The sequence below is a fragment of the Nanorana parkeri genome, unplaced genomic scaffold (assembly GCF_000935625.1).
Source record: "Nanorana parkeri isolate BGI_ZX_2015 unplaced genomic scaffold, ASM93562v1 scaffold17, whole genome shotgun sequence".
In the NCBI taxonomy this organism is placed as follows: domain Eukaryota; kingdom Metazoa; phylum Chordata; class Amphibia; order Anura; family Dicroglossidae; genus Nanorana; species Nanorana parkeri.
In genome coordinates this window covers 1,364,407-1,384,725 of record NW_017306285.1, presented here as the reverse complement: position 1 = coordinate 1,384,725, position 20,319 = coordinate 1,364,407, and the positions used below count along the sequence as shown (strand labels likewise).

Below are 20,319 nucleotides of genomic sequence, written 5' to 3'. Positions count from 1 at the left end.
CCCTCTCAGCCTCTTCTCTCTCTCTCTCCATTTTTCCCCCTCTCTCTTTTCTCTCTCCCTCGTTTCTCTCTCTCTCTTTCTCCCTCTGTTCTCCCTGTACCTCTTTTCTCTCTCCTTTATTTTCAGTCTAACTGTCTCCCTTTCTCCCTTTTCCACTCTCTCCCTCTGTTCTCTCTCTCTCTCTTCATTTTTCTCTCTCCTTCTGTTCTCTGTCTCTCTTTTCCTTCTCTTGCTCCTCTGTTTGCTCTCCATTCTTTTTCTAAAAACCGCATTCTTTCCTTTGTCTTTTACATTTTCCCAGTTGTTCCCACCTGCGGGACGGCCAGTCCCTGACTCCTACCACCTTTTCTGTATAATGCCATCCTACATCATTGCCTGCTTCTTCGTAAAGCAGGGACACATGTCCTGACACATGCCTGAATAATCTGACCATTAATCATGCGCTGCTATGACACTTTCCACTTTTTCCTGCTGACATTAAAACAGAGACGAGCAGTGGGGTGCGATGTCCGGGCTGGTGGACAGAACAGTGAGGCAGTGTCAGACTGGGAACCAGCGGCACCAACAAGTGGAAAACAGACTGGAGAAAGGGCACTGCTGGGGAGGAGGGAGAGGAGGGGGGTATGGGAACAAGGCAGAGACAAAGACAAGCTGGGGGGAGTAGAGAGCTGGCACAACTGACTGCCTCAAGTGGGCACAGCATTGATAACAGAGAAATAGAACTCAATAACTTTATATAGCTTTCCTGCTGGTCACACGATAATATACACAGGAAAAACACAATGTAGAACATGCAACCACCAATCAGCTTGTTTGGTAGGCAGTAAGCTAAAATCTGATTGGTGGCTAGAGTTTACTGTACTTTGCATTTCATCATTGGCCTTTTGTGCTGCTTTTTATGTAGCAGCCTAAATGTGAGAATGGTTATTTTACCTGATGATTATAGTATACAGGCCTTATACGCAGGTGTCTATGGTATAACATGTTAACACTTTACAAATAAGAAAATACATTTAATAGTAATCCAGTCTTAATATGTTGTCTGCATTTACTGACCTGGCTGCAAAATTAATCCCAAAGCTTCCATACTCCTACTATAGGAAAAGAGCATAGCAATGGCAGCCTTCATATTGTCTTGCTGCAGATAGCCCTTAGAGAGACCCTGTTACCAAATTGTCAACACAACTCTTTCCATAGGTTTATATGTGCATTTATTGTATTTTAGGCATGTTATACACCTGTAATAGCCTCCCTTGTGTGGGCATCCAAAAGCTATGAGACTGCTGCTGGGTGCCGCCATCTTGGATGTGATGCCAGCAGCTCCAGCAGACTCAGAGTGACAGGTGCTAGTACCCTACAGCAGGGGTAGCCAAACTTTGGCCATGCTGCTGTGGTGAACTACAACTCCCATTAGGCATTGCAAGTCTCTGAGGGCTAATTCACACCATCCTCAGTGCGTTCCGGCCCGATTGTGGCCGGAAAGCACTGGATCGCATTCCGGACGGCTCACTTTGTTTTAGGGTGGGTGCGGGCGTGGCGGTGCATTTAACTCAATGGCACCGCAGCCACGCCCTCCGGCCGCAATGCGATCGGCTAGATGGGAATGCGTGGCATGCACTATTTTTGCTGACTGCACGGAACCGGAACACAGGCACTGATGTGCCACGCGTTCCCGTGCAGCCGATCAAATTGCCGCCGGAGGGTATGGCTGCAGTGCCATTGCAGTCAATGCACCAGCACGTCCCCTCCCACCCCAAAACAAAGTGAGCCGGCTGGAATGCGATCCAATGCGTGGTGTTCTGGCCACAATCGGGCTGGAGCACACTGAGGATGGTGTGAACTGGCCCTGACAATTGCAGGCATGAGTTCCAGAGGCAGATGCATGATGGGATGTGTAACTTCATCACAGCTGGAGGGACAAAGTTTAGCTACCTTTACTCTATATTATTCGCCTTTGCTCCTCCTCCCCCCGGAAACTACATAACAGGTTATATAAGTTAATGAGGGGCGGAAGAGTAGAGGAGTATGATGTCCAAGGCGGGAGTGGATTGTGCTAGGGAAATGAATGGTTCTGGAGTAGTCAGAAACTACTAGCAAGTTCAAAGGCACATTGCAGATGTAAAAAAAAATGTTTTATGACAAAAAACGGAAAACAAGTATTTCATATACTTTCTGTGCATTTACCTGCAAATTTTAAGTTGGTGACAGGGTCTCTTTAACTGCAGGAATGGAAATGTTTATGTTGCGCACAGGAACCAGGTTGCAAGTTCAGTTCTTTAATTAACAGATCCTTGGCCCTTATGTTCGGGGACCAGTCAGGACCTTCTTTGATGTCGGAAAGACAAACTTATAGCTGCCTTAGTGATAAACGAAGTTTAATAAAACAATCATTCAGAAACCATTTGTGAGCCTCTTCCCTAACCTGTGCTAGAAAAAAAGGACAGCTGGGCTCTGGTTTATGTTGGCAACAGAGACCATTTCCTTTTTAACGTGCTTATTATGATAGACACGGAGACTGGCGATAACATCTGTCTGTCTGGGAAACCACAGTGATCATCCATGCTTCTCTGTAGAAAGGCCAAGCATCGTGTCCATTGCACAATGCAGAGATATTCAACGAGAGTAACGTACTCCTGAAATAAGAACTCAGTGGTCCCATGTACCAATTATTGTAGGAGGTAAGGCCAGAACCGGGTTGAGTCCTCCCTTAGTTCAGGCACAGTTGATGTAAGTTTTAAGGGGTGGAGGGATTAAGCACCGTAGAGTATATAAGAAGAAGCAAGCCTGGCTGCGCAGATAAATGGCGCTCGTGGTGGCAAGAAAATTGAAGGAGCGGGATGGAAAAATGTTCTTATTTCCTATCCGAAGAAACGCAATTCAAACTGTGAATGTGATTTTTTGGTGGAAGATTGAACATATTGTAATGAGCATGTGCAAGGCACAAAAAAAACCCTGTTTAGTACTTCTGTGATTCTGTTCAGGTAGCAGGTCTGGACTACATTTTTAAGGACATTTTTTGACAAAATTAGCTGACTAATTGATGGAAAAATCAAATGCTCTGACAAACAGTTTTGAAAGAACAGTCGAAAGAAATTCTAACGGTGTATGGCCGGCTTTACTGGTCATGGCAAGTTCTTACCCACATTGTTGATAGCTCCTACACATATTTGCACAGCCAGTGTGGCAGACGGGTGAAACTTCTGCCTGTTGTGCCCTCACAAATTATTGGAAAAGTGTGACCAGATGGCAGGCACATGGTTGGCTGAAGGTTATAGAGATGTGAGTTATGGATAGGGCCCTGTAACTGCTTTGTGCTGGGTCATGGGACCTGCCACTGGGACAGTTTGATGACCAGTTCCTGTAAGTTGTAGTTCCTTGAAGTGTCATGCATATATGCGTAGACTTAATACAGTTGCAGGCGTTTTTCTTAATTAAGGGACATCTCCACAAGCTGTATTTGTGCCCACAGTGGACAGACATCAAGTGCCTATTATAATGTTAGAACATCTGTAACTCTTTCATGAAAACAAACCTTTTAAGTTGACCAGACCACATGCCATTATCGTCCATGTAGAGATTTCAGTCTTAGCTTCTGTATGTGGACATGCCTCCTCAACATGTCATCACTGAGCAGGTTTGCTTTGTGTACGCGGTGCTGTCAGTCGGCATACTGTAGTGCAGATGGAAGGCGGAGACACAAATTGGATGAAAGCTTCAGGTACTGTCAGATCCTGGGCTTCATATCAGGTGCTGTGCTGCCGCAAAGGCAGGAGGTGAAAGTGTTAAAGTGAAATGCCAGGCTAATTACATAGTTGCAGTACAAATATGTGAACTGTTTTATCTGACAGAAGACTTGTAATTGTCTTCTAGGCTAGGCTTGTGATGCTGGCACTCCTGCCAAAGAGTCCAACCAGGTTCTGTGCCTTCCTGCGGATTAAACTGTTGTTTAGCAGCACAGCCTGGTCCAGTACCCATCGCACCCTGTGACTTGGCCATGAAGGAGCAGCGGTACCCTGATGAGCTCACATCTTTGTGCTTCCCTTCTGTAAGCATTACACTGGGCCATGCAAGTGACTGGCTCAGAGTGTTTGCCCTCCATCACCAAATATAACCAGTAATACACCGGAGGACTAGGGTTGCCACCTGTGCAGGATTCACCCGGACAGTCCGGGTTTTGAATGCTATTTCTGGGTTTCATGGCCGCAGAAACCCGGACACAAGATGTCAAAAAGACAGGGGCAACCAAAATTAAAATAGGGGCTACTGGCCTCCCATTGAAAATACTCTTAAAGGAGAACTATGGGGTCAGTGTTTTTCCCCATAGTTCTCCTTGGGGTAACGGGAGGATACAAACTAGCGTCCTCCCGTGACCCTAAGCTCAGTATACCGCGGTATACTGAGACGCCGCACCTGGAGCGGATCCCGACTTAGATGACGGGATCCGCCCAGCTGCGTGAGTGACAGCTGGCTCTGCCTATCTAGAGGCCGAGCCCGCTGTACCCGCCCCCTTTCGAGAGGTGAGGAAACCCGGTATGTTTTCCCTCACCTCCCGATCTACTGAGCCGACCTGTGACAGTCTCATTGTCACAGGTCGGCTTAGAACTATGACGTGAGTGGAAATCACTCATGTCATAGTTCTCCTTTAACTCTGATATTTACATTACTTTTTTTTATGAATAAGGCTTGACTGACTCATTCTCCCCCCAAAATGTCTACGCATCGCTAGGGAGTTCTGGTTTCGCTTGAAGAAAAGGTGGTAACCCTACAGAGGACATGACATTGTACTGTTGAGTGGTGGGGTATTTATTGCTCAGTTAGTCATTTTTCCTCTAACGTTCACTTTCAAGGCCTGTAGAAACACAATGTAACACAATAACTGGTTAAAGCCGTTTACAAAACTGATTATTTCACTTCCCTGGCTTATGTCATTTAAAAAGAATATGTTCAGAGGTGGAGTTTCCCTTCAAAAGCCCTACATGGTAATAAATATTCCAAAACCAGAAGAGTCCAGTGCAGTAGGAAGTCATAATTCTCACTTTGGTAAATGGGCCCCCATGGGCATTTTGTGGGCAGGAAGGGCACAATGGCGGGGGTGAAAATGAGATTCAGGAAGCTTCTGCTACTGTGAAGTTTTCCCAGCAACATCTCCTGGGCACCTTGCACCGTTATTTGCAATGACCTAATGTGTTATATATGCAAGCCTCATAGGATTCGGGCACCGCTGTACTGCTTGGAAGATCCGTGGGTGGATTCCTGCCTGTGTTTTTGGTTCACTCGGGGAAATTCATGAGCTAAGCATCCATTATTTGTATAACTGTGTGTGACACTCGCTGGCCTGTGGGCGAGAGGAGATGTCTGTACAAGTGTAAAGGATGTATATTTTATAAATACTTTAATAACATATATTACATACAACAGTCTCCTACAAAAACTGATACTTAAGATATGGTAGACGGCTTTTAATATGACTAATATGCATACATACATGGCATTTTCAGCCCAATTTTGTTTTCTCTGCCCCAAGGGTTGGCAATTTCATACTCTGAAATGGGGGGGTCATATTTATCCTTAGGCAGAATTTTATGGGGACTTACTTTGCCTTTAGCCTGAGTTTGAGCCTGAGTCCTGCTTTTTTCCTGAGACCAGATGTAGCCAGCTAAGTTTACTTTCATACACCTTTTCTTAGCTTGCCAGTACGTTGATCTACAATATAGTTGGCAATTTAGGGCTAGTTCACACCAAGCGCAGAGCAGGTGCAGAGCAGAGCGGTTACAGAACGGATCAAAACTGCGTCCAATGTATTGCAATGGTATTTTGGGCTCTAGTGTACAGAGCGTTCAGTTCCAGAGCATGTGAAAAAACTGCAGCAAGCCCTATTTTTTCTGCTCAGAAACGCACCAAAACGCATGCAAATGCCATGGAACGCACTTAGGCTGGGTTCACACCATTTCCCGGACCAGATCTGGAACATAGTGCATTGCGTTTTTTGCTGCGTTTTTTTACCACGATTTTGCCATGATTGTAAACATTTTTTTTAGCTTAAAATGGTCTTACAGGTGCGTTCCAGTGCATCCCATTCATTTTTTATGCGTCCCAGACCAGACAAAATGAGACATGCAGTATTTTTCTGGTCTGATCTGGAACGGACTGCGCTGGTGGGAACAGAGGCTATAAATAGCACAGGGATACATTGGGATGCATTTTGGGTCCGGAAACAGTCTGGTCTGGTGGTAGTCTGGATGTGGTGTGAATGGGCCCTGAAAGCCCATTTTAGGCAAAAAAAAATGCCCCGAAACGTGGCAAAAACGCAGTAAAACATGTGCAGAAACACATGCAGATCTGGACTGCATTTGGTGTGAACAAGCCCTCAGGGTGTTGACCAAATGTAAGCAGAGGGGAGAAAATAAATGGTTGTCCTGAGGCTTCTGTTATGGCTTTTTCCTCGAACAAGTCTTTGTTATCGTTTTCAGGATATGTTTCTGACTGGGAGGTCTCCTGTTATCCTTATTTGGCCAGATATTTGCGTTACCATGAAATGTATGGACGCACCTATATGCGACAACAAAAATGCACATACCCGTGCTGTCACATCCGCACAAGGGTAAGTCTCCACTTGCACACTCCCTCCTTTACTGATACATGGCACCGGTATGGGCATCCTAGAGCTCTAACTATTCAGTCCTTCCCCTGCCAATACTCAGCGCAGGTCTCCGCTCCGTCACTCTGCCAATACCTAGCCCTTTCTCCTCTAGGTGAGCATGTTAACATCTAAATAACTTTCTCGAATAAGGCCAAGTTCTGTATCAGAGTTCACATTCCAGCCGGGGTTGAGCTGCCAAAAAAGATTAATGATTGGTAGGAAAGGTATGAGAAAAAAAAAATAACAATCACAGTTTTACTGAAGCCAACTCTGCGAGCAAATATTCTGGTCTCCAAAGTCTAGGAAATAGTGGATAGTAAGGTGTGATTATTGAAATGTCAGCTCATATTAGAGAGAATGAAACCTGTTCTGGTAGTTTTGTCGGAGGGAAATTCATTTGGATTGGGACCCAAGCTTTTCATTATTCACCTACGGCTGATTTTTCTTTTTTAGAATTTAAAGAATAATAACAAATTTATTTTGTATTTAATGCAGATTGTGTTTTATTTTGGCTCTTTTTATATTTTTTTTATTATCCTAGCTATGTTTAAAAAAAATGATATGTATTTTCAGGGGCCGTCCCTATAATGAGGCAGCCGGTTGCCTCAGGCGACATCTTATTGGGTCATGTGAGGGCACACCTGCCTTCCGCCAAAATCGTCCGTTTGCTAAGAGCTCTTAGTAACCTGTGATGCTCTGCCGGACGCCCCGCTAAGCTCAGTAAAAGAAAGTCAGGAAACCAGGTTTATTTGGATGTCTGTGACGCTGTCTGTCCAATAAAAGGGACATATTTATCTTTACTACTGAGTGCTGGTGATTTCCTGACTTTCCTGTGTTTGCACGGCGCCATCCGTGGTAATTCATCACTGCGAGCACCACTTTTTTTCTTATCTGGCCGGGACTGCTGTGGGGAGTGCGGAGGGTCTCTCCATCAACTTACCGCTAAGCTCAATGACGTCACAGGTTGCCCGGAGCTACTGGCAACCAATGACGTCAGTGAGCTGGTTGGGACACCGGACAGAGGTGCTGTGCGTAGCACCTCGCCAGACCTGCATCTCTGGCACTCAGCATCGCCCAAATCTCCCCCCCGGGCCTAAACCGCCAGCACCCACAACCTCTTCTCCTCCCCCCTCCCCGGACCTGCTCTGCCAGCACACCCCACACCGGACATGCACCGCCAGCACCCAGCACCGCAAAACCCCCATCTCCCCTCCCTGGACCTGGAATTGCAGAGACACCCCTCTGTATTTAAAAAAAAACAAACATTCTTTGTGCGTTACACTGCCTGACCTATACAAGGTTAAAGCAGTGTTTCCATCGTCCTATCAGGGGCAAGGTCCCTTGAGAGGAGAACAAGTGAGTAAAATCTGTGTCAGACTTAATGTTATGGTTCTATGTATAATCAATGCAGAGCCATTTACCTTATGAAACTTTCTGAACGTTCGTTCTGTGCGAATAGATGTAAAAAGGAACATTCTATGATATGTTTTCTTTTCAGGTCAAATGTAATGCATTACTGTGTTATGGTCGCTAGATGAAGCGTACAGGTCTTTCTAAATGTTCGTTCTGTGCGAATAGATGAGAAAACAAATATTCCTTTATTTTGTTTTCAGGTGGAATGTGTGCAGTGTAATACGGAATTTTTGACCAGTTGATGGTACATAAGTATTTATTTCCTATGCTCCTCAGCTCCATCTAGTGGCCACAATGCGATATTACATTGCATAGATTTGAGCAGAAAAGAAAATATATCCAAGAAAGTTCGCCTTTACATCTATTCAGAAAGAACGAACATTCAAAAAGCTTATCAGGGTGAATGGCATTGCGAATTGGGTATAAATAAACCCCTTAGTAAATAATAATCCACCTTACACTAACCCCATCCCCTCCCCATCTTCTCTTGCCCTTAAAGGAGAACTTTGAGGTGAGTGTTTTTACTCATCCTCATCGTTAGAGCCGACCTGTGACAAAGAAGCTGTCACAAGTCGGCTCTATTGATCGGGAAGTGAGCAGAAACATACAGCGATCTGTTCACTTCCCGATCGTCTCTCTGCAGTGAGCGGTGACTGTCAGTCATCACTCCCCGCAGGGATTCCCCCCTCCGATCCTCCAGCGCTGACTGGAGGAATGGACAGGGAAGGGGGCAGGCACAGCTGGCTCTGCCTCTAGATAGGCAGAGCCAGCTGTCACTCACGGAGCTGGGTGGATCTCAACAGTATTGTTGGGATCAGTCCCGGCTGCAGCGCTCTCAGTATATCGCGGGCAATAGCTCTCGATATACTGAGCTTAGGGTCACAGGAGGAGGTTAGTATATGTCCTCCCGTGACCCTAAAGAGAACTATGGGGAAAAACACTTCTCTCGGTGGCTCGGGGCTGGCCATAGCATGTGATCTTATGGCGGGATGTCCCAGAAGCAGGCTGGGTACTGCAATGTATTCTTTAGATTGAGGGGGGTGCCCGAGTTTAGTCTTGCCTAGGGCAGCACAAAACCAAAATACACCACTGTATATGAGGCCTCAATTTTCACAGAATCAGATGCAGGACTATTCAGTAAACGGCAGCTAAAGGGGATTGGATTGCGGCGTCAGCCAGGTGCAGAAGGTGAATGGCTGGCGGGTGGTTTGTCCTTTAAGACTGTTTATCCTGAGTTAGATTAAACACACGATTTTCAGGTTTGACCTTTTAAAGCTCCAGAGAAATGGTTCCTGTAGTCACGGGGACGGGGTGAATGACGTCTGTTGGTCGGCTAATCCCAGCAGCAGCAGCAGATTTACTCAGGACGGTCCCGAATTCTCCTCGTCTGGCTGGGTTCTCCTTTTATGGCCTCTTACATACAAACATAACATGGATCTCTGTATAGAGACTCTCCAGCCACTTTCCATAAATAGAGCTGACTTTTTTCCTCCACTTCTATGCTCCCCGCTATTAACTCCCCGGTGTCCTCCTCACTGGCTATCGGCACACTTTCTGTAGGAAGCCGGGGAGGGTTAGAGCAACTCAAACCATCACAATACTTATTTAGGTTTCTGTGCACCAAAATATCCCTACAAATTGTCGTCCGATTGGGTTATAGCTATCCGGAGCCTTGCGGGAAATGAAGGGATAACTCTGCTATCAACAGTTTGTATCTGAAAAGGTGACATAACCGAACTCAGAAATGGAGAATTTATCAGAAGTGAAGCAGACAGAATCTGTTGCCCATAGTAAGCAAATAGCTTCTCTTATCATTCAGTTAAGCTTTGAGAATGATTGCCACGAGCAACTGTTCCAGATTCTGTCTGCTCCTCTGCTTCTGGGAGTCATGCCTGTGGCTGTCAGAGTCTTGCAATGCCTTATGGGACTTGTAGTTCCGCAACAGCAAGAGTGCCCAAGTTTCTTAGACCTGCAGTAGGCGGTGGAGACAGGAACAGGATTTGAGCCCCGGAGTCGGCACCTTTAAGTCAGCTGTATTGCTATTAGGGATGCAACGTTACCAGTTTTTCGGTATCGAGCACAAGTACAGATATTTTGCTTTCGGTACTCGCCGATATTGAGTACCGATAACGGTGCTTCCGGTGGCATTGAGACAGCTTCCTGGGCAATAAGGAAGCCGGGCGCCGGGTAATGACATGCCGCCCAGCTTACTGATTGCCTGGGAAGCTGGCTCCATGTTGTTTGGCCGGCTCGATTGTGATTAGTCAGGAAACCGGCTTCTCAGCCAATTAGCATGGAGCAGGATTCCCGAGCAATCAGGAAACCGGGTGGCGAGTAATGACCCGCATTCTGACTCCCTGAATTGCTGGGAAGCCGGCTCCATGCTGATTGGCTGGGAAGCTGGCTTCCCAGCCAATTAGCAAGGAGTTGGGTGTTCGGTCGACTCAATGCTGATTGGCCTGGAAGCCAGCTTCCCAGCCAATCAGCAAGGAGCTAGCCTCCCGGCCAATCAGGAAGCCGGGAGGTGGGTCATTACTCACCCAAATACTCAGTATCGGCACTGTTACTGATACTAGTATCGGTATCGATGCATGCCTAATTGCTATACTTGAAGGTACACTTTAAGGAGACTCCCGTAGAAGAATATATAAATATATTTTTAGGTGCTATGATTAAGCCGGGAGGTGGGTCATTACTCACCCAAATACTCAGTATCGGCACTGTTACTGATACTAGTATCGGTATCGATGCATGCCTAATTGCTATACTTGAAGGTACACTTTAAGGAGACTCCCGTAGAAGAATATATAAATATATTTTTAGGTGCTATGATGGATTAATACTTTACCGCCGGTGATGCATGCTTCATCCAGATGGCGGTGTACCTACGAGCCTGCCAGAAAATAGCCATTAGAAGGTTTATTATTAGACCACAGAAAACAAATGTCATTACTTATATCGGGAAGTGGGCAGAGTGGATAGTATCCAGGCCCTTTTAGTTTTCTTTTCTTCAAGTTTTATATTTTAGTTTTTCATGTGTCTCCAGTTTCCAGCGACAATAATACGTTTTAGTGATTTATGTTTGTCTGTTTTTGGCCCCGGATACTTCATTGGCTACCAATGCAACCATTTAAACCAGAGCTGGGCAAATCTCAGGAGCCTGGTTGTTGTCAATGGAGCTGGCTCCGAAAATAAAATCCTGCTGGCTCCTGGATTGGACAGCCTGGCACCTTAATCCCATATACCATACACATGGAAGCTTGTTCAGTGCCAGGGCCACCATACTGATCTACATGTTTGTTAGCTTTCTGTGGAGCTGTCATTAATTTGTACATGAATCTGCAGGGTTAGCATTACCAATTCACCTTATTGTTTTTAGTAATAAATAACATATCATATACCATACCCTTTGACTTGTTATTGATTAAAAAACCAGCATCTAGCCAAGGCATCGTAGATCACATGATCTCTGGTTCAAATCATTCCTATAGGGAGAGTCTATTCAGTCTCCGGTGAGACAAAAGGATCAAATATGGCTGCCTCCATGTTAATCAATAATTATAAACTATAAATTGAAGCAAGCAACATTAGGTTTTATAGATGAATCAGATCTCTTTCACTTGCATATCTTAAATATATAAAGAGAACATAGATTGGCTTTAAAGCGGAACTTGACCCACCAATTTAATGTCTCCCAAAACAATTACTTTTAGGGCATGCCAACAGTCAAGGTTGCCAGTGTGCCTTTTTCAGCTCTCAACCAAACTTTCAAGCCCTCAAATGGCCGCTGTTGTAGCTGATCTCATGTGCAGCACCATGGCAACTGCAATCCAAATAGAGGCTAAGATGGCTCCTTCCTTGGCTGTAAAGGATCAGAGGGTGTAGCTCCTAGACAATAGACAGGATCATTTTGGCTGCCGTTGCTCATAAGTTGATTACATTTACCCTAATGTTAGTGGAGCATTCACCCCCAAAGGAGCTGCTAGATGAACGGGTCTTCCTTACCCTGAAATGTTTTGGGGAGAACAAGTTGCGGTTTATTCATATGTAAATAATGTAATCCATTCATATGTAAATATCACAGTCAAGACTATTTTTAGTGGGGGGCCAGTAGCCCCTATCTTCATTTTGGTTGCCCCTGTCTGCCTGACATCATTCTCATAGTCAGCAGAGGTGGCTGTCCCCTCCTGCTGTGTATCTATGGCAGATTGATAGATGGGATACTGGAAATTTGGCTTATTGACTTATTATATAGACAAATAGATCTGTACGGGTCAGTACAGGCACACACAGTTCCCTATCTGCCAGAAAATAGCCATTAGAAGGTTTATTATTAGACCACAGAAAACAAATGTCATTACTTATATCGGGAAGTGGGCAGAGTGGATAGTATCCAGGCCCTTTTAGTTTTCTTTTCTTCAAGTTTTATATTTTAGTTTTTCATGTGTCTCCAGTTTCCAGCGACAATAATACGTTTTAGTGATTTATGTTTGTCTGTTTTTGGCCCCGGATACTTCATTGGCTACCAATGCAACCATTTAAACCAGAGCTGGGCAAATCTCAGGAGCCTGGTTGTTGTCAATGGAGCTGGCTCCGAAAATAAAATCCTGCTGGCTCCTGGATTGGACAGCCTGGCACCTTAATCCCATATACCATACACATGGAAGCTTGTTCAGTGCCAGGGCCACCATACTGATCTACATGTTTGTTAGCTTTCTGTGGAGCTGTCATTAATTTGTACATGAATCTGCAGGGTTAGCATTACCAATTCACCTTATTGTTTTTAGTAATAAATAACATATCATATACCATACCCTTTGACTTGTTATTGATTAAAAAACCAGCATCTAGCCAAGGCATCGTAGATCACATGATCTCTGGTTCAAATCATTCCTATAGGGAGAGTCTATTCAGTCTCCGGTGAGACAAAAGGATCAAATATGGCTGCCTCCATGTTAATCAATAATTATAAACTATAAATTGAAGCAAGCAACATTAGGTTTTATAGATGAATCAGATCTCTTTCACTTGCATATCTTAAATATATAAAGAGAACATAGATTGGCTTTAAAGCGGAACTTGACCCACCAATTTAATGTCTCCCAAAACAATTACTTTTAGGGCATGCCAACAGTCAAGGTTGCCAGTGTGCCTTTTTCAGCTCTCAACCAAACTTTCAAGCCCTCAAATGGCCGCTGTTGTAGCTGATCTCATGTGCAGCACCATGGCAACTGCAATCCAAATAGAGGCTAAGATGGCTCCTTCCTTGGCTGTAAAGGATCAGAGGGTGTAGCTCCTAGACAATAGACAGGATCATTTTGGCTGCCGTTGCTCATAAGTTGATTACATTTACCCTAATGTTAGTGGAGCATTCACCCCCAAAGGAGCTGCTAGATGAACGGGTCTTCCTTACCCTGAAATGTTTTGGGGAGAACAAGTTGCGGTTTATTCATATGTAAATAATGTAATCCATTCATATGTAAATATCACAGTCAAGACTATTTTTAGTGGGGGGCCAGTAGCCCCTATCTTCATTTTGGTTGCCCCTGTCTGCCTGACATCATGTGTCCAGGTTTGACCTCCCATGAAACCCGGACGCAGCATTCAAAACCCAAACTGTCCGGGTGAATCCTGGACAGGTGGCAACCCTACTTACCACCCTTCTGTGGTGACTGGTAAAGCTGAGATCCAGACTGTAGATGTGATGCTGAAGGAACTTTATTGAAGAACTTCAGGGAGAGAGAGGTTTAGGGCTGGGAACATCCAGGAAGGTGTAGACTCCTTTAAGTGTTAGAGCAAAGTAACTGCTGCCTCCACAGACTAAGACCTTTAAGCCAAATGTGGCAAATTGTGTTTAGAGCACGTGGCCGAGCTGTACTTGAATCAGAAGTCACCAATCAGACTCTCCAGCCTTGGCAGAGGCTCACTTCTCAGGTTCCCCATGCCTGTTGAAGTTACTTTGTCATCTTCATCTTCTGTATCAGCCACTGGGACCCCAGACTCAGGCCTCAGTGTAAGCACATGGCTAGTCCCCTAGGCTTTAGGCCTAGCCAAATCCGACAGTCCTTAGCATCCTCCCTTTGGGCAGGGCCCGGGGGAGAATGAAAGTGTCACATGGTCTGCCTCAAATATTTATCTTCTCCCAGCATGCACTACTGGCCATGAACCTCCTAGTGATTGGCCAGGGAGACATAGATATTCATAACATATATATATTGGTTGCTCTGCTCTGTGGCAAGGATATACCCAGCAGCAGGCAGATGCAAACGATGACAGATTGATTAAGGGAAACCAGATGAGCATACACTATAGATCAACATCAGACTGATTAGAATCTGACAACAACTAAATTGAACTAAGCACTCCCGCTTACAGGGTGCTACATCAGCTTTGTGCCGCCAGAACAATAAAAGATGGTTGCTGATTGGCTGTGGGATTTTCCAATTTAGAAGTTGCTTTTTTTGTCCTTTAATCATTGACCGCCAGTCCCGCTATTCTGTGATAATGTCATCCATAAAAAAACATGGCTTTGTATATGTGATTTTATAAATACTCTTCATTTTTTCTTGCAGGTTTTCCATGTGGCATACGTTTGGATCAAGTTTGCCAACTCCCCGCGGCCAGATCTTTGGGTAATGGAGCGCTCTACAGATTTTGGTGCCACATACCAACCTTGGCAATTTTTTGCATGTAAGTTTTCATCTTTTTTGTGTCTTTAATATTATGATGGACAGTGTCACTTCTCAACCTTACTGGCTGAAAAAAAAAATCAATCACGCTGAACAGTTTGCCATGATTGTATTCTTTAGATGTTGATTTAAATGAGAATCTGATTTTAGCCATTTTGGCAGCCATTTTGCATGCTGAGCACATACTCAGTTCAGCAGTTAAGGGGAAACTGATAACGTCACAGAAATGTGATGTCTTTTATCACAAGTTTCCAAGGGAGCGGAGATGAGGCCCTGGATTAGGAAATTTCTCTAGTCAAATAGGAGCAATATTTGGGCGTGACGGCTTATTTCCCGGCAGCTCTTCACAAAATGGGAGACCCTCAAAAGGAAGGGTACGTCCAGAATGAGAAATCCATGTGAATGAAGACTAAAAAAAGACTGCCAGGTAATTGTCTCAATTGTCGTTGGCTTCACGAATGGCAACAAGAAGATATGCACAGTCAACGTGTTTGGGGGGGTCAGGAATTCTCCTTCATCAGGGCTTAAGCAATGAATAGGACACTGATGGACTCTAAACTTACAGCTTCTGCAGACAAACCTATTTGTCTAGCAGGAGTGGAAATCCTTGGCTTGAAAAGATCTTTACTAGCAGTTCAGCATTTGTACAAGTAAAAGGTGTCACTGCTTTTTCCTCCCATCAGCATGTTCCTTGTTAGCACATGAGCATTGCAGCTCAACTGATTGACTTCTCCCTCTTCTACTCTGAGCTCTGCTGTACAGGGAATGTAAGAATCTGATACCTAATGTGCGTCGTTTATATCTGCCTGGAGTTCAGCTTTCAGGCAAAGGGGCCTGCTGTATAGAAGTGTTTCAAAAATACCTGAAAGGAAAGTGTTTGTTGCCCCAAATCTGTTTTTTGAAAATTATAGCTTTATAGGGGGTAAATACAGACTATTTTTAGAGTGGGACACCTCCATATCACTTCAGTTGAATGGCTTCTGCAAGATTTCCTGAAGTATTAGATACATTAGGGTTTTCTTTTTCATTTCTCTCTTGGCCTTACATCCTGTCATCAGGGTAAAGACACAGAGCTGCTGTGACTGACAGTCGGCCTGTTATCACTTTCTGATGATCGCTCTTCATCCTGTTCTTTCTGCGTCTCATTCCGCTCTTATTCTTGGATATATTTAGCTGTGAGAACGCACATTCAGAGACCGCTAATTGAAATAAGATGTGAAGCTTTTTAACAAACCAACTTCTCTTGCCAAGAAGTTTGACTTTGAGGGCCCGAAATCCCACGATCCAAAGCTAGCCACCCCTGAGCTGTCATGGAGCATTTTCATTTTACATCTTGTTTCTTAGCAATCCTTTTTTTTAGGTCAGTGCCCAGCATGTTCCATTCCAGTCAGCCGTTTCCTTTAAATTTTGGATAGAGTTGAAAAGTTGGAACCTCTATTGGCTTTTTTTTTTGTAGACATTGAGCAGATTTACCCTCAGTTCCTGTGTGGTTACCGAAATAGGAAGTGAGCAAAATGGCCCTCCAGCATTCTAATGAAAACCAAATGAAAACCAAAAATATGCTTAGGCTGAGGATGGGCCTAAATACACTAGTTAACTTCCAAAAATGTATTGTCGTATATTATCATTGCCATGCGTGTATGTGAAATCTACTACATCTATACATAAGATAGTGAGGCTTCAAGATTGGCAGCTGTAAGACCGTGCTCATGCACCCCTAGGGCAGGGGTAGTAGGCAAACTCTGCACCCTCCAGCTGTGGTGCAACTACAAATCTCATTAGGCTTTGCAAGACTCTGACAGCCACAGGCATAAATCCCTTAGGGCATTGCAAGACTCTGACAGCCACACACATAAATCCCATAGGGCATTTGAAGACTGACAGCCACAGGCTCGACTCCCACAGGCAGATGCATGATGGGTTTTGTCGTTTCACCACATTTGGAGGGCCACAGCTTGCGTACCCATGACCTAGGAGTACCTCTGCCTTCTCAGATATACTTTGTAAGATACTCAGAACTCCAGTCAACACTTTTTCCTTATAGAGTGGTGAAGTTTTGACACTTTGATGTGCTTTTATCACTGTGCATGCCCCTCGGCAGTGTTCCTTGGGTCCTAAAAGATCTGTGGGAACCCCTGGGCACCTAGACAGTGGCCCCAGGCTAGAAAACTCTGGCACTCAGAAAGACACCTAAAATGACCCTTCCATGCCACTGTTTCCCCCACACCTTATACTGTTTTTCTCTAATTTAGTTATGATAAAAATAAGCTAGTACTTGGGAATGCCTTTCATTGGTATTTAAAAATTATTATGATCACTTGACTAAGTTGAAAATAATTGCTTAAAAAAATTATTGACTAGTAACTCAACCAAATAATGTTACAAAGTTGGCTGTGCAGAGATTGTAAAATCGTATAGTTCATCAGTTGGGATTAATCAAGTGAAAGTCTTTACAATTCACTACACTGTCTACGCATTACAGTTATAAGGGATTGCAAGGGAAAGTGCAGTTTCTGGCTGAGAGGTAGGAATCGATCTACAAAGCTCAAATATGCAAAAATCAACAAAGATGGAAGTATATTTATCTAGAGGCAACAACTACTCCAAAGGAGACCTCGGGCACTTAGTAGAAGACTTGGAGCATGTGCTCTGTGTGCCAGGGTCTATTAATGCCCCTGGCGACCCTGTTAAGGAGAGAATACACCTTACTTCCTGTTTAGGAATATGCATGTCATCAGGTCAGGAAGTGTGGGGAAATATCCCCATTGCAAACACACAGTAAAAAGAAAAACCTGGGGCTCTTTCCTACTCTAGGTATCTTTTTTAAAGATTGAGGGATTTTCATGTATCCCAATGCAAATCCCTCAGGCTAGTATGCTATACACCATTGGTTGGAATGTTTAATAAAAATGATACAGGTACGGCACTGGAAAATATTATTCACCACTAGAACACTTGTTAGGTCTTCCAAGTGCCAATAGAAAAGTGCTTGTTTATCTATAATTCCTTCTGAATGACCAAATTCCTTCTACAGATGTCTCACTCAGCCTCGTGTATTGTTCAGGGTCTTGTAACCCGGCTGACAGTTGGGGATTATTTTCCTGCTCCTGTAGCTGTTATATCCAGCTGTTAACTAGTTTTATGACCAAAAACTGCCCGTGTTCTCCCTTCCTGCTTATTAACTGCCATTCAGGCGCATCTCCTGTCTATGATCGCCATACGGGGGCAGATGGAAACATGCCATCCATCCTCGGCCTAAACATGAAGGTACCATGACCGCTGAACTCCATAAACTGACGTTTAGGTATTTAGAACGAGATAAAGAAGTATTTTTTATTTTGGCTTGTATCTTATTTATGCAGCTTAAGACTGGGTTCACACCTAGGCGTATTCAATATGCGCGATTCGCGGTAAAAAAAACCCGTGCGACAAACGTGTGTTTCCGAGGGCTACTTGGCTGTATCCCAATGGAAACGCCTGACCAAAACGCCCCAAAGAAGTACATGTACTTCTTTGGGCGTAGGGCGGTTTCCCGCGTGTTCGTACTTGCAGAAAAACGCCCAGATGGGAGCCATGCACATTGAAAATAATGGCATTTCCCAGTTTGAGCGTTTTTCCGCGCGTACGAGCGCGCGGAAAAACGCCCAGGTGGGAACCGGGCCTTAGAGAAAAAAATGGATGATTTCGGATGTGTACAGCTTTTTTTTTTTCTAGATCGGAGTGCAGGTCTGTTATAGTCAATATGTCCATGTACATAGCTCTGTAATCTAGAGCAGTGTTCAGATCCGTTGAAAAAAAAAAAAAAAGCCCAAAAGCCGCATATGAGATGAGTATTTTCACATACATATGTACATGCCTTAATCTATTCTAGTAGTTTACACTTCTAAATTCTGTGCACATGTATTCATAAATGTGAGTACTTTGAGTGTTTTCAATGTGCCCATGTGCATGAATCCTAAAGGAAACTGAAAGAAACACAGAGGCTGCTGTTGGCGAGGTCTCGTTCTGCAAATGCTAGTTGCCTGGCAGTCATACTGACCCTCATGCTTCAGTTCTTTGGGTCAGTGATCCAGTGTAGGTTTGTAGATAAGGACTTTTGTTTTTCCTGATTAGCCCAAACGCTAGTGATGTAGAATTATTACCTCTTGTATCACTTGCCCCTCCTACTAGATTGTAAGCTCCCCTAACCCTATTGTACTGAAACTGTATTGTATTGTATTGTAAATTGTATTGTAACTCTACTGTCTCCCCCACTTTGTAAAGCGATGCGCAAATTGTTGGCGCTATATAAATCCTGTATAATAATAATAATTATTATGAGAAAGAGGCTTTCTGTTTTTCAATCAAAGTTTGTCGAGCCAGGTGCGGCCAACACGGCCATTTACAATACAAATTTCACCTGCTGTGTATGGCTCACCATAGTGTCTCTGGTGCCCTAACTATGTATCAGCGTGATTGACAGCAGCTCAGTGAAGCACAGCAGAGAGCAGGCCTCCGGATTTCTTTGCAGCACTTCCTTGTGGAAGAATAGTGTCTGGCTGTCTGCTAGGACAGGAAGCTTAGTGAATCTATTGATGTAGGTAAGGTCAGGGCTGGACAAAACACAGGAGCCAGGTAACCAATGCTCCTTAAAAATGACAGCAGGTGCCCAACTTTTGAGGTTCTCTCTAGTTGTTGTCAATAGAGCTGGCTCCTAAAAAATATCCTGCTGGTTCCCGGATTGGACATTCTGGCTCCTGAATTCCATATTGTCCACCCCTGGGTAAGGTAGTAAGGTGGCACAAAATTTGGGATACCTTGATTTTTGCTAGTTGTTTCCTACCTCACTCTATACATCCTCTTTCTTCAGCATCCAAGAGAGATTGCATCGAACGCTTTGGGGTGCACACATTACAACGTATCAACAGGGACGACGACGTCATTTGTACAACAGAATATTCCCGAATAGTGCCGCTAGAGAATGGAGAGGTGAGTGTGCTTTAATATAAGCAGTTGATCACATAGTGCCCAGAAGGCCTGATTAATCCAACTGTCTGAAGGAACAATTGTCCTTATTTGCAAATATGCATTTCCTTAGTGTTCAGCAAATCAGTTGAATACACTCATTCTATGTGGAAATATTATTTAGTTTTTTATGGGCATCAAGAGCCGCTAGGAAACCGACCAGCATCTTACTAACAGCGGTTTATGTGATTTCAGATTGTGGTTTCTTTGGTCAACAAACGTCCCGGAGCCATGAATTTCTCCTACTCCCCTCTCTTGAGGAACTTTACCAAAGCCACCAACATCCGTCTAAGTTTTCTTCGGACCAACACCCTGTTGGGTCACCTCATGGGGAAAGCTCAGGGGGATCCCACTGTGACCAGGAGGGTGAGTATGAATGTTTTTTTGCAGGGCTGCTTTGCAGTGCCTGTGAAGTATATTCTAGCTGAAAAGTATGAATAGACATCTAGAAAGTGATGTGAAGTGATGCTTGCTCTGCTCATATCCCATGTTCACTACTGTGATATCCTGCTCTGTGTTCTTTTTCTGCTAACCAGACTAGCCCCACTCCAGTCTGTTATGAACACTCTCGCT

General features: G+C 44.3%; 1 protein-coding gene across 1 annotated transcript in view; it reads left to right on the top strand.

The window, feature by feature from the left end:
* Positions 1 to 20,319, top strand: part of LAMA5 (laminin subunit alpha 5) — a 119,638-nt gene that overhangs the window by 39,985 nt on the left and 59,334 nt on the right. Inside the window, exons 3-5 of the mRNA XM_018560158.1 lie at positions 14,626 to 14,743; positions 19,592 to 19,710; positions 19,942 to 20,112. Of these exons, the coding sequence (XP_018415660.1) occupies positions 14,626 to 14,743; positions 19,592 to 19,710; positions 19,942 to 20,112 (408 nt within the window). The remainder of the gene's footprint in view (positions 1 to 14,625; positions 14,744 to 19,591; positions 19,711 to 19,941; positions 20,113 to 20,319) is intronic.